Source organism: Ailuropoda melanoleuca, chromosome 7, assembly GCF_002007445.2.
Source record: "Ailuropoda melanoleuca isolate Jingjing chromosome 7, ASM200744v2, whole genome shotgun sequence".
In the NCBI taxonomy this organism is placed as follows: Eukaryota; Metazoa; Chordata; class Mammalia; order Carnivora; family Ursidae; genus Ailuropoda; species Ailuropoda melanoleuca.
The window spans coordinates 61,363,507-61,377,985 of record NC_048224.1 but is presented as its reverse complement, the minus strand read 5'-3'; the positions used below and the strand labels follow the sequence as shown (position 1 = coordinate 61,377,985).

Below are 14,479 nucleotides of genomic sequence, written 5' to 3'. Positions count from 1 at the left end.
TATTTATTTATTTATTTATTTGCAGGGGTTGGGTGGTGGGAAAGCAGCAGAGGGAGAAGGACAAGCAGACTCCGTCTGCACCAAGCTCAGAGCTCAACGTGGGCCTTATGAACTGAGCTGAAATCAAGAGTCTGATGCTTAACCGACTGAGCCTTCCAGGCATCCCTAATTTTAAATTTATTTATTTATTTAAAAAATATTTTATTTATTTGTCAGAGAGAGCACAAGCAGGGGAAGCGGCAGGCAAAGGGAGAGGGAGAAGCAGGCTCTCCACTGAGCAGGGAGCCCGATGCAGGGCTTGATCCCAGGACCCTGGGATCATGACCTGAGCTGAAGGCAGATGGTTAACTGACTGAGCCACCCAGGTGCCCCTAAATTTTTAAATCTTTGTTCCATTTGGAGTTTATATTTAAGTGTGAGAATGAGGTAAGGACCCAACTTCGTATTTTTTTCAGGTAGTAATCGTCCCAATATATAGTATTGAAAAAAGTATCTTTCTTCCACAGAAATAAAAGCTAATTTTATCATATACTAAACCCTTTAAGTTTTTACATTTACTTTGGATTCTTTATTCTGTGACTCATATGTTCCGGGACCACCTCACTATTTTAATTAATATAGCTTTATAAAATGTTTTTAGTGTCTGGTTAATTCTCCCTCATTAATCTTCTTTTTCTGAATTACCCTGGTAAAATCACATTTTAAAAAATACGTACGGTAGAATCAGCTTTTTAATTTTATTTATTTATTTTTTAAAGATTTTATTTATTTATTTGACAGAGAGAGAGACAGCCAGCGAGAGAGGGAACACAAGCAGGGGGAGTGGGAGAGGAAGAAGCAGGCTCCTAAATGGAGGAGCCTGATGTGGGGCTCGATCCCATAACGCTGGGATCATGCCCTGAGCCAAAGGCAGACGCTTAACCGCTGTGCCACCGAGGCACCCCAGCTTTTTATTTTTTAAAGAATATCTTGTTAGCACTTTTATTGTGATAGCTCTAAATTTATAGGTTAATTCAAGGAAAATTGGCATCCTTCTGATTAGTTCAAGTATCTTTTGGGTCCTTCAATGGCAGATGGATCTTGTATATTTATGATTCTTCTTAGGTATTTTTTCCAGATGGATCTTGTATATTTATGTTTCTTCTTAGGTATTTTTTTTTCTTCTTAGGTACTTAATTAAGGATCCAGATGTAATTGTATCCTCCCCTGCTCCCTGTGACTACAGTTCAGCTCTAATATTAAGTGGTTATTCAAAGCACACAGAAAATTAGACTTATGTTTTGAATAGATAACTCACAGTATCTAGGTACTCTAATTTCTAGACCTTTCTCCTTAAGTATTGAATGTTCCCTAGATTAGATACACATAGAAGAGCCATGAAATAGAGAATCCCCTTTCTTCATATGATACTGTCTTCAAGAAGCAATTCATACCCATACACTTTAAAATATATGTAATAATAAGTACATAATTTAAATTATTCTTATAATGTAAAGTGTTCAGTTTTCTCTGGAATGCAATAAGCTGATTTTAACTGAAGAGGCCCACGTAGTATAGGAAAAAAAATAGGAAAAAAAGGTAAAACACTTCATGTTCGTGAGGCTGAACATTTGGAAAATAGAGGTGATATCCTCTTACCGGGATAGGATTCCTACAAAGCTTTGTACAGGAGATCCATGAAGTAAGGACGTCACATTGCCAAGCTGGCTCAAAAACTCTGTGGCTTCATTCACTCTGCCAACTCTAAATATCTGCAAGATGTCCACTGGACTTTTGCTGTAAAAAGTAGAAGAAAAACCTTGAGATTGCATAATCAAAAGCAAAATAAAAAGTCATTATTAGCAGAAAAAACAAAACAGCCCAATCAAACTCTTAGAAAGTAAATAAGGATATGAAGTGAAACTTGTAGTAAAACAAATTTTAAAAATAGGTTACAAAATTTTATGCACAGTATGATCTCAAATTTTGTCAAATATATAACATATATAATACACATAATTTATAGATGAAATTCGTTCATGCATTCATTCATTCAACAGATACACTCTGGGAGCGCCTGCGTGGCTCAGTAGATTAAGCATCAGACTCTTGATTTCACTGGGGTGATGATCTCAGGGTCATGAGATCAAGCCCTGGGTCAGGCACCACACCAGGCATGCGGCCTGCTTGGGATTCTCTCTCTGCTCCTCCCCACCTTCTGCTCCTGTGAGCATGTGCTTTTGCTCTGGCTTCTCTCTCTCTAAAACAAACAAACAAACAAACAAACAAACACAAACAAACTCTGTGCTGAGTATTCTGCCAGGCCCTAGAAGTGAGATAATTATGGTCTCTGGCTTCGTGGGGCTTACATCCTAATGGAGAGAGACAAAAAGGAAAAGTTAACAAATAACTGATTTTAAGTTCTACTCAGCAAGCCAACCAAGTTCAGAGGATGGTCAAGAAAGGCCTATCTTTGAACATGACACTTATTGCAACATGATGCAGTATATATTGTAAGACCTAACTGGTTGTTTTGGGAAGACAAATTGGCTGGGCAGGAGCAGAAAGAACATCAGGAAGCAGGCGAGACAGGGGTGTCTTGACTGAAGGTGGTAGCAGTGTGAATGAAAGAAATCAACAGATTACAGACATTTTGGAGGCCGAACTGACAGGGCACGGTGATGTGGGGATGAAGGAGAGTTGACAATGGCTCTGGGTGGGTGACTAGGATGGGGAAGTACGGGGAAAGACTGGGGAACTATGGAGGGACAGAGTTGTGAGGCAGCGGAGGTAAGAGAGCTTATCTAGCATGTCTTCCCAACTACTCGTTCTTTGTTGTCACACTGATAGGAGTATTTACACCATAGAAACCAACAGTTATTACAAGTCAGGACTTTTATTTCAGAGAGCTGGCTTACGAGCATACCACTAGATGTGGAGAAGAATCAATAATTGAGTTTTGGGATATATTCTACACCAACATGCTAACAGTGGTCATATTATCTCTGGGTTATCTCTGGGTGTTGAGATTTGGGTGATCTTCAAGTCTCATCATGCTTTCAAACACTGTCTAAATCTTCAGCAAAGAACATGAATTAGAAAAAATTAATATGAAACAATCATCATTAGTGAATGAAATGGAAAAAATCGAATTCTTCACAGTAGCAGCATCTCTCCATAGGGAGAGGTCCACTTTCGTCATATGAACAGTTCAATATCACTTGGGTGTTAGGTGAGATCTTCAAGGCCTGCTTGAGTTACATCAGATGATTGAACTGCACTCCCCTCCTCAGGCTTAAAGACATGGCTCTTCCTTCTCTTTGACTCCCTGGAGAAAGTCATTTACTCTCCTCCTGATTCTACCTTCATTGTACTAGTTTCTTAATTAGTATTAGATCCTAGCAGATACCTAGGGGAGGGTCAAAAGTCAAATCAAAAGAAATAGAAATAATTTGATTATATATAAAAGTGAAATATGGAAAAGATTTACAGGAAAGGATCTTTTTAATTGACATAAAATTCACATAATATAAAACTAACCATTTTGAAGTATATTGTTCAGTAGTACTCAGTACACTCAAAGTGTGCAACCATCACTTCTATCTAAACATTTCATCACTACAAAAGAATACCCCATACCCATTTAGCAGTCAGTCCCCATTCCTCCCTCTCCTAGAAATAGGCAATTTGCTTTCTGTCTCCATGGATTCGATTCATCTATTCTAGATATTTCATATAAATGGTCTTTTGTGTTTGGCTTCTTTCACTTAGCATAATGCTTTTAAGACTCACCCATTTTGTAGCATGTATCAGCACTTCATTCCTTTTTTGGTGATGTGATTAATACACACACACACACACACACACACACACACACACACACACACACACATACCTCATTTTGTTGATCTGCTCAACCACAGATGGACATTTGGGATGTTTCCACCATTAGGCTACTGTGCATAGTGCTGCTGTGAACATTCATGTACCAGTATCTGTTTGAGTACTTCTTTTCAGTTCTTTGGGGGTATATAATAAGGAGTGGAATTGCTAGGGCAGATAAGAATTCTGTGTTGAATTTATGCTGAGGAACTGCCAAACAGCAGCTGCACCATTTTACAGTTCCAAAAGCATTGTATGAGGGGTCCAATTTCTCCGCATCCTCACTTAACATTTACAATTTTCCATTTTTTAAAATTTTTTCAAAAAAATATACCCATCTTAGTGGGTGTGAAGTAACGTTGAGAAGGGCATTTGAGGATGACTGATCAAGGAAGGCAGAATACAATTTTAGATAGGTCTGCATTAGTCCATAAGGGAGGTGTGGGTGAGTCTGGTTCTAGCAAGATGCTGGAAAACCAGTTCTCAAAACAACAGCAAAACCCACACATGACCCTGATTTGTAGCATTTGCTGATTTCCATGGTATAAATCCTCCCACCATAGCCAATTTCAAGTTACTAATGGTACATGGTTCACAAAATTCCAAAAAATGTAGAACTGGCCTCTGCAAGTTGGTTCAAGAGGCTGCAGTTCACCACCTCTGACTCTAAGCAGTGTGTGAGGCTGATTAAGGTTACTTGGCCCTTTATACCCAACGAGAGCCAAGATGCCAGAATGGTCCAGAAGAAAGAATTCAGGCAGAGGAGTGCCGGGAAGTTACATCAGTGAGATGAATAACCAAACCAATGGAAGTCAGTCTCACCCTTGAGAATAATCCACCAAATTAGTTTCTGAACCTTGAAGCTGGGTCCAGGCTCTCAGAGGAACTAACTAACACCCAATTGAGGGCTTCTTAGAGCAGCTAATCCACATGCATCTGTTGTTATTGCTGCTGCCCTGGGCTGTAGAATGCACATGAGCCCAAGAAACAGGGACTCTCATAGTCAATGAGGAAACAAATATGACTGACATTTAGGGGTGTCATATCTCTTGACGTATTTTCCAGATTTTCAACTGAGTGTTTTCATGCCATGGAGTGGCCGTTTTAGAAACTGCCACACACATAATCCTCTTCTTAAAATCTTCACTTAAGTGGATTTTCCTATATAATATCCTTCAAACACAAAAATACTTTATGATTTAAAATTTTTAAACTAATTCTCAGCAAGGTTAGATGAACTTGAAATTAGAGTGGAATAGATAGAGAGATAGAGAGAGAGATAGAGAGATAGATAGATAGATTTTTTTGTTTGTTTGTTTTAAGTAGGTTCCATGGCTAGCATGGAGACCAATGTGGGGCTTGAACTCAGGACCTTGAGATCAAGACCTGAGCTGAAATCAAGAGTTGGACACTTAACTGACTGAGCCACCCAGGCACCCCTAAGTCCCATTATAAGAACAGAAGAAAGTAATCTGTCATCACAACATAGCTACCTTGTTACAGAGGATTAAATTACACAGTAATTATGGAGAGTAGTTTTTTAACAGAATCTGAAATAGTATTACATAATAACAGATCCTAATACACTTCCTTTATGCGTACCTGCGATTATTCTGTAAAACCTCTTTTCTAACTCTGAAAAATTCTTCAGTGTTCTGTTCAACATTCTCAATTTTGCATCTCAAAGCTCGGTATTTGGCAAGAGATGGTGGGTTGGGTTTGAACAAATTAGTTTCACAGACATTAACCATGTCTCTTATTAGCTGTAGAAGGAAATAATACAAGACGTTAGAATCACTATACATCAAAATATTTATAGAACATTATGCTTTCTCAAAAAAAATTGGAAAAGTAAGGTTTTTTTCCCCAAAGTATTTTTTTAAGGTTTTATTTTTAAGTAATCTCTACACCCAACATGGGGCTTAAACTCACAACCCTGAGATCAAGAATGGCATGCTCCACTGACTGAGCTGGCCAGCACCCCACCCCCAAAGCTTTTGATCAGTATGTAAGTTGCACATTAGGTAATACCTTTATTATATATGTGCCCTCAGTGATACCCTAATATACAATAATAATAGTGTACATCAAGATAGCACATCATCGTTGAAAAAATGTTCAAAATCATTAGCCATCAGGGAAATTCAAATCAAAACCACACTGAGATACCACCTTACGCCAGTCAGTGGCAAAAATAGATGCAAGAAAACAACAATTGTTGGAGAGGATGTGGAGAAAGGGGATCCCTCCTACATTGTTGGTGGGAACGCAAGTTGGTACAGCCACTTTGGAAAACAGTGTGGAGGTCCCTTAAAAAGTTAAAAATTGAGCTACCCTATGACCCAGCCATTGCACTACTGGGTGTTTACCCCAAAGATACAGACGTAGTGAAGAGAAGGGCCATATGCACCCCAATGTTCATAGCAGCATTATCCACAATAGCTAAATCGTGGAAGGAGCCGAGATGCCCTTCAACAGATGACTGGATTAAGAAGCTGTGGTCCATATATACAATGGAATATTACTCGGCTATCAGAAAGAACGAATTCTCAACATTTGCTGCAACATGGACGGCACTGGAGGAGATAATGCTAAGTGAAATAAATCAAGCAGAGAAAGACAATTATCATATGATTTCTCTCATCTATGGAACATAAGAAATAGGAAGATCAGTAGGGGAAAAAAGGGATAAAGAAAGGGGGGGTAATCAGAAGGGGGAATGAAGCATGAGAGACTATGGACTATGAGAAACAAACTGAGGGCTTCAGAGGGGAGGGGGTAGGGGAATGGGACGGACTGGTGATGGGTAGTAAGGAGGGCACATATTACATGGTGCACTGGGTGTTATACGCAACTAATGAATCATCGAACTTTACATTGGAAACCGGGGATGTACTATATGGTGACTAACAATATAATAAAAAAACATTAAAAAAAAAAGATAGCACATCATCGTTGATAGTGTTTCCAGGTACATCGTTCCTCTAATCCATACTACAGCACTGGTCTTATTAGATCTTATTATCCTCATTGTATAGATGGGGAAAGTATGGCTCTGAGAAGCAGAATTAATTCCTCAAGATTCCACAGCAAAGAGGGGGTAGTGACTAAATAGGAACTCAGATCATCAGGATTGAAGTCCAGTTCTGTTAGCAAAACTTCATTAAGCATGTTCTGTATGCCAGGCATTGTATCAGGTTTGAAAGACACAAAAATGAGTAAGATATGGTTGTCTTCCCTGAGAGGGACTAAGTATAATTAGTATACTCATAGGTCATGGAGGTTGGAGGAGGGAACATAGCTCCCACATAATCTGAATTATGTTTATTATAGGGATGTATTGCTTTTACCATCTTTGAGATGAAAGAGACATTGACAGGGGAGCCTGTCTTGCCCTGCCACACATCTTTATGGCCTCAACGTGGGGAGGTGCTAACTGTAATTCAAATACACCAGCATAAAATAAAATATTGATACATTTTTCTATATAAAAGTAAAAAATTTCTGTATGGTAAAATAGAACAAGTCAACAAATCACCCCAAATTCACCATAAGCAAAGTAAAACAAAACATATAAAACTATAGAAAATATTTGCAACTCCTATCCCAGACTAAGCTCCCTAACTTATCAAGAGGTCATTAAAATCATGAAGAAAAATAGCAAGATCCAAAAGAAAAACGGCCAAAGGACATGAATAGGCAGTTCATAGAAAAAAAACAAAACAACAAACCACAAATATAAATCCTGTAACTGAGAGGTCATTTCTCATCCATAAAATCAGTAAAGTCTGAAACTTTAACAAATACGCTTTTGGTAAAACTATAGGAAAGAGAAACTCTCAGTCACTGATAGTGGGAGGGCAAATAGTAGAACCTTGATGAGGGAATAAGACAAAATCTATCACAATTACAGACGCATTGATCCCATACGCCAGCACTTCTACTTCTGGGTTGTATGTCAGAGACACTCCCGTGCAGCTATGAAATGACAAATACACAAGCATATTCACTTTGGTACTGTTTGTAGGAGCAAAGTCTGGAAACAATACAAATGTCTGGCATTAGGGGGTGCCCATACAATGTGGTGAATGAGAATGCTCTCTACGTACAGGATATGTTAAATGGGGAAAATGGGTGCAGAACAACAAAGATGGTATACAACTTTTTATGTAAAAAAGAGGAGAGGACTAAGCAGATATGTACATATTTATAATTATTTGCATAAAGAAACTGCAAAGACAAACAAGACACTAACAAAAATGGTTATCTATTGAGTTGGGGAGTTGGAATGGGTGGAGGGGCAGGGTAGAATACAGATTGCTCTGAGTATACCTTTTAAATATAATTTTGACTTTTGAATAATACAAATGTATTACCTATTGAAAATATAAAAGTTAAATGAAAAAGTATTTGGATGGGCACTACATACACTTTCTCAGTAAGAGAACAGCAACTGAGATTCTTTATGTTGGGTGGTAGGCAAATCATGAAACTTTAAATTTGGAAGTCTCCTTTATCATCTCATTTATTGGTTCATCTCATTTGTTGATTCTTCACTTATTTTGGATTACAGATGCCTCCAGGAATCTATTGAAAGCTGTAATTTCGAGGGGCGCCTGGGTGGCACAGCGGTTAAGCGTCTGCCTTCGGCTCAGGGCGTGATCCTGGCGTTATGGGATCGAGCCCCACATCAGGCTCCTCCGCTATGAGCCTGCTTCTTCCTCTCCCACTCCCCCTGCTTGTGTTCCCTCTCTCACTGGCTGTCTCTATCTCTGTCAAATAAATAAATAAAATCTTTAAAAAAAAAAGCTACAATTTCCCTCAAACATGAAAAATTTCGTATCTACGAACTCTTCTGCAGTCTAGGTCATGGATTTCTGATCTTGTCCCAATTCCTTCATGCACAGATGAGGCAACTTACAGCCAGGGAGTGACTTGGTCTCATCTAAGGTGAGGGGGCACTGTGGCTGCCTTCCTGTTTTCCTCTTTGCTAACTGAGCCCTGCTCCCTTCCTTACAGCTCAAGGGAGAGGGCTCATTTCTGCAGAGTCAATAACTCCACTGTCCTTGCCAGTGACTGGCTTAGGAATGCACGTATTACTCAGTTCTGAGCAAAGGACTGACCAAAGAGTCTAGAAGGCCAGGGGAGGTTGCCCTAAGACACAAGAAAAGAAATACTCCGTTTGGGATGTTATGAACAGCTGCAGCTGTAAGGTCACGTAAGGTGAGTCAGGCTAAGAGGGGAGCTAAGTTTACAGGAAGCACAGAGATGGAAAGAAGCTGTGTCCTCGTTGATAATTCTACCTCTGAGTGACTGGACTAGCAGCCACCCTACAGCTGGCTTCTTGTTATGCAGGGTGGTAAGTGTCCTCATTGTTCAAGTCAATGTCAGCTTTCTGTTTCTTTAGCAAAAAGAATCCTAACTCATCTCCTTGAGATAGGGAAACTGAAGAACTCCATAAAAATCTGCTTTTGTTCCTTTACCTGTTTCTATTCTTGCTAAGACTTCCACTTTACACATGCCTGTAATGCAAATAGTGTTATGTCCTCTAGATTTCTCGAGAACAGAAAACATCTAAGGAAGGACCAGGTGTGAATGACCTGACAAAGCTATCTTATGAGCATTTCGGACCACCAGAACTAGATATCTCCACACCAAGACCCCTGGCTCCAAGGAATAACATTTGGGCCCTTGTCTTCATTCTAACCAGTTCCTCGGTGCCAGACCATGATCCTTAATAAAAACCCCAGGCCCCAAGCAAAGATAAGACTCCCTCCTTTCCTTTCTGAGTCTCCCAAACACTGTGTGAACCTGCTCTCTTTCTCTACCTTCAATAAACTCTGCTTTCACCTCCCGCTGGCCCATGTTTGATCTCTATCCTGTGAGCAGCCAGGGCCCCTCTCAGCTAGTCCTGTGGGACCCCTCTGGGTCCGCGGAGCTGGCCTGCAGGCATCATCCTGATACAGAAAATTATTGTACAGTGTAGCAATTCTAAATATATCTGCCTTTGTAGTACTTATTCCAGCACATTCATGTTTGGGAACATGGTTCAGATAACTTCCATAAGGACCCAAAGCATTCTAAATTGGCCCAACATTTATTTTTGAGCCAACTTTTGTGGTGCAGTGTTACCTTATTAGTCAGATTTGAAAAGACCCTTCCCCAACATATTTTAAATTGAGTTCTGTATTTCAGAGATTTACCTGGCAGAGGTCCTCTTTCTTAGCTAATAGTCTCAGGTTCACTTTTTCAGTGGTTGTGCCTTTGTGAGGTATCAATCTGTAGAACTCAGTCATCATTTTTTGCACTTGTTCTTCTGTTTCTCCATTTTTCAATGCTGCCTTTACTAGCAGGAGAACTCCCTCTGCCTTGCTCACCTTTAAATGGAGGACAATATATGCTTATTAAAACTTAATCTTGACCATCAGAGAGAAAATGGAGGAACATACGTAAAAACATCTAAAATACTTGTTAGATATATCAGAACTATTAGTCTTCTACTGGACACCAGCTGTAAAACAGACGCCATGTTTACAGGAGCTGTATCTCAGTTGTGATGATGATGCCATGAGAAATCTTCCAAAACCGGCTCAGCTTAACTAGAGGAAAAACCAGAGCCTTAAATATCTGTACTGTGTATCTAGATCCATACCTGCATTTACGCCTGTACTTGTATCTACAACTGCGTGTACATTTCCGTCTGTATCCGCAGAGAGAGGAATACTAATGCAACCACAGGAGACTTGCCTTTCACACAAGACGTTCAGAAAGACGTCAGAATCACACTAGGAACAAAATCCAGCAGAACATGTTTCTAATTACACACGTACTGCTTGGACTTCGCCCCAGAAAACCTTTTTCTCCCTGAAACTAGTTTAGCATCACAGAAGGAAACTGTTTTATTTTACTATGACAATGCAGTTGCACAAGTTGTACCATTGGGAATATTTTCTTTCATTTGCTCTTTCGATCATATAAAATTAAGAAGAGTATTTTCTGGAGGGCTGGAAGCATCCCTGCCTTTCCCTAAAATGGTTACAAGTTACAAGACTGTGAAGCAGTGGCTCTGAAGTAGAAGAGGGTCCGAGCATCTGACTGAGGGCCAAGAGCAACCCTGTCCCTCAGGCCTGCTAAACACCCAGCGACCTAAAGGAACAGGCCTCCTAATGAGCCGGCACCAAAAATCGGAGCTTGGAGCAGCTCTTGGGTCTGACATTTTATATAGATAAGAACATCTAGTTTTCTTGGAAGCTTGTTTTCCCCTCCATGCTCTCAGTGTTCCCTTTTTCCAAGGTAAGAAAAAGCACGTCAGGAATGCATCCAAGAACAGCTGGACAGGCACCCAAACACACGTGATATTATTTAAGCTAGTAAGCCAGAAAGCAGGTTTGTCGCTTCAAGAGCACACGTGACTCACATCATTGAGACTAATCCTGTTCATGGGCTTGAGAAGCATGTGCTCCAGGTGGCCGAGAGCTTCTGCCCAAACCATCTCCACCAAATCGCTCACTTCTTTGCTCAGAGTGCTTGAATTTATTACCTCCTCCAAAAGCAACTGCAACAACAAAATTAAAAAAAAAAAAAAACCACCAAAAAAAAGCTTCATTAGTGGGTTGATTTAAAACCGAGATTAACAAAGGCAAGAGAAGAAATAATTGCAGCCAAGGAGAGAGTTACAGGCAGCCAAGTGACTGATAAACTCTCTGTGCCTCCATTTCCTCCCTACACTATTTCCCCTTTCTCTGTTTTACTCCCACTTTATGTTTCCTTTTGTCATTTCCTTCCCTCTGTAAGCTTTAGGCCTGCCAGTGGCATCAAAGTTTTAGTGGCATCAAGGGTTAAGGACCCTGATTCTTGGCCTAGGTTATAATGAAATCTTTTGAAAGCCGTGGGGGTTTGTTGCTGAAGCAAGCAGGAGGTTTCGTGGCTCATCCTTGAACTCACTCCTCACCAGGCTTCCACACCTTTCTATGAGCTTACTTTTCTTTCTTTCTTTCTTTTTTTGTGAGTTTATTGTTCTTGTTCTTAACTCCGACTCCTCTCTTGCCAGGTTTTTATTTGTCATAAAGAAAACACTTCTATTAAAAATAATCAATCACACAAAATAGCACATAGAAATCAATCTTACCGCTTGCAGTTTTTCAGATGCTATTTGGGTTGCTTCAGGTGTAAAATGTTCTCTTAGCAGAAATCCTTGTTTCTTCAGCTCTTCAATGTAATTTTCGTAGTATTCACTTGCATCTGCAGAGGTTTTCTTTACAGAGAACTTCCTAGTCTGTAAATTATAGCATGGAGCAAAATGTTAAGATGCACAGAGACAGTAACTTATTAACCTATGGATCTTTATCGAACACCTCCTATGCACCATGGGGAAACAGAATGTAAATAAGGCATTGGATCCCTGCCATGAAGGAGTTGATTACTAGTTTTTTCAAAGAATTACTTAAATTTTCAATTCTTCCCAAAACAGCCTAACACCTGAAAGTAAGGGGAGAAAAGCCTGAGCAGGCACAATAGGCAGAAGAGACACATTTGATTCATGGGAGTGTCACTCAAACATCCGTTCAGAAACTACATACTCTTACATACTACTCTAATTAGCTTTGAAGTCTGGTGTTCAAGCTTTTTGGAAATGAGAAAAATAAATCAGGGGAGGGGAAGAAAAGAAAAATAACTCAGAAATGAGCTACTGTTAGGGACCAAGCACACAGTCAAAATGAAATGATAGCTACCAGCAAGGAGAAAGGCAGGAAAGCTCTTAGTCATGCAAGTAATGTAAAGGCATGGAGCAAGGTGTCTTCCAGATAGGCACAAACTGCCTCCTTTCTTCCAACCTGCCCACAGGTGTGGCATTTGTCTGCTTCTCCTGGAAATCCTTGCCCCTGTAGTGAGCACTTGTCCCAACTGAGAGAATGTGGAATGTCTAGCCCCCGCTGGGGCCTGTGGGTGTCGGCTAAGCCCCTGGCTCTGGAGTGTGCAGCCCCAGGGGCGGGGTGAGTCAGACTACCCATGACACCATAAAACGCCCTTCTGAGTTGGCAGCTACAGGGAGCCTCTGAAACGTGGAGGAGAGAAGCATATCATGTTCAAGTTACTCCATTTAAGAAGGTAGAGTTAAACATAACTTTGGAAGATGTCCACACAATGTTTTTGTATAAGAGAAAGGCAAGCTAGAAAAGCCTCTTCCACAGGACAGCTCTGTCAGTGTTGGTTATGCGAGTATAATGTCTATCAAAGCAAACAGGCTCACCTGAGGAGCCCTCTACTTGTGTTCTCAGACTCAGCCTTGCTAAGGGAGGACGGCACCCCGGAAGAGCTCTCAGGATACTAAGCAGAGGGGACACGGTGGCCTATTCAGCCTTATAGTTTTCTTTTTCAGTAAAGAAAAACAATTATAACACATTCTATCATGGTTTTCAACTTGATGTTTCCTTACTTTTTATCCACACAACTAAACCCTCCACAAAATATAGCATACATTTTTCGGTAAAAGGTTAACAAAACCCTTTCTCCTACTTAGACACATTTGACTTGGAGGGACTTTTTGTATCTGTTCCCATGGAAACCTGATAAAGCAAAATTGCTTGGATACTAGTGACTTCTTATTAATAAATTACATCAGGACTGGGAGTTCAGTGGTGGGCGGGAAACCTGGGCTTCCCTGAGAGCGGTGACGTAAGAAATGGGCACTTCCCTTAAAGACATCTTGAACCCAGGCCCATGTTCCGACAGGTGTGAGCTACTGTGGGTGGGCTTCGAAGTCAGGTGGATCCTGCACCCACCTGAGGTGAGTCTCCCTCCTGCACCAGAGCTGACACCTCCAGTGAGGGCAAAGGCAGAAGCATCCAGACCCTGAGTGCAATACTGTGAGGACCACTCCCACTGAGGAGCACCCATGTGCCCTGAGGGTGCTGTTTCCTGCCTGTAAATCTGTTTAGACAGAAGACACCCTGACAGTGTGGCAGCATTTGCTTTGAATTTTAGGTATTAATTCTGAATTTATTTTTGTTTCATAACAGTTTCAGGTTAGAACCATGCCCTTGACTTAACTGTGACCTAACGTAAAGGTCTCAGCCTCTGCAAAGCCTTCCTTGCCATTTCTGAGCCTTTAATACTTCCTACCCCATTTTCGTGTCAATTCTGTCCCAGTGGATTACAATCACGAATGTGTAGTTTCATCCCCGGTGGTGATCTCTGAGGGGCAGGTTTGATGTAATTTTTATCTTTGGCCTCCAGTAGATTGGTTGGTACATAGTAAGTACTTAACTACGTGTGTAAATGGATTGCTTCTAGAGGAGTTTACATTAGTAAAGTTCCCGTAAGTGATTCAGCACAGGAGCAGGAGGCCTACATGCCCTGTACCCAATGAATATTTCCCTCTGACAAGAAAGAACCCTGTGCTGTTCTAGTCAGAGCACTGCTCTCACCCTCCTCCCCCCACCGGCCATATTCCAATGGAGAACATTTTTTTACCTTTCAAAATTATTTGTCAGGTAAAAAGGTTAACAGATTGGTCGGTTCATCGAACAATGTTAAGGAAACTAGGTATGAACAGAGTGGTGGAGGAACACATAGGAATCAATATATAAAGATCGTTACCTTGCGGTGCCTGGGGCAT

General features: G+C 40.6%; 1 protein-coding gene across 6 annotated transcripts in view; it reads right to left on the bottom strand.

Annotated features, from left to right (window-relative positions):
- The window catches only part of PARP4 (poly(ADP-ribose) polymerase family member 4), a 134,599-nt gene that overhangs the window by 96,386 nt on the left and 23,734 nt on the right, over positions 1 to 14,479 (bottom strand). For all 6 annotated transcript variants that reach the window (XM_034664935.1, XM_034664939.1, XM_034664937.1 and 3 more), the window contains exons 7-11: positions 11,990 to 12,136; positions 11,279 to 11,416; positions 10,065 to 10,238; positions 5,464 to 5,624; positions 1,639 to 1,776 (exon numbers count right to left, since the gene is read on the bottom strand). In XM_034664935.1, the coding sequence (XP_034520826.1) occupies positions 1,639 to 1,776; positions 5,464 to 5,624; positions 10,065 to 10,238; positions 11,279 to 11,416; positions 11,990 to 12,136 (758 nt within the window). The remainder of the gene's footprint in view (positions 1 to 1,638; positions 1,777 to 5,463; positions 5,625 to 10,064; positions 10,239 to 11,278; positions 11,417 to 11,989; positions 12,137 to 14,479) is intronic.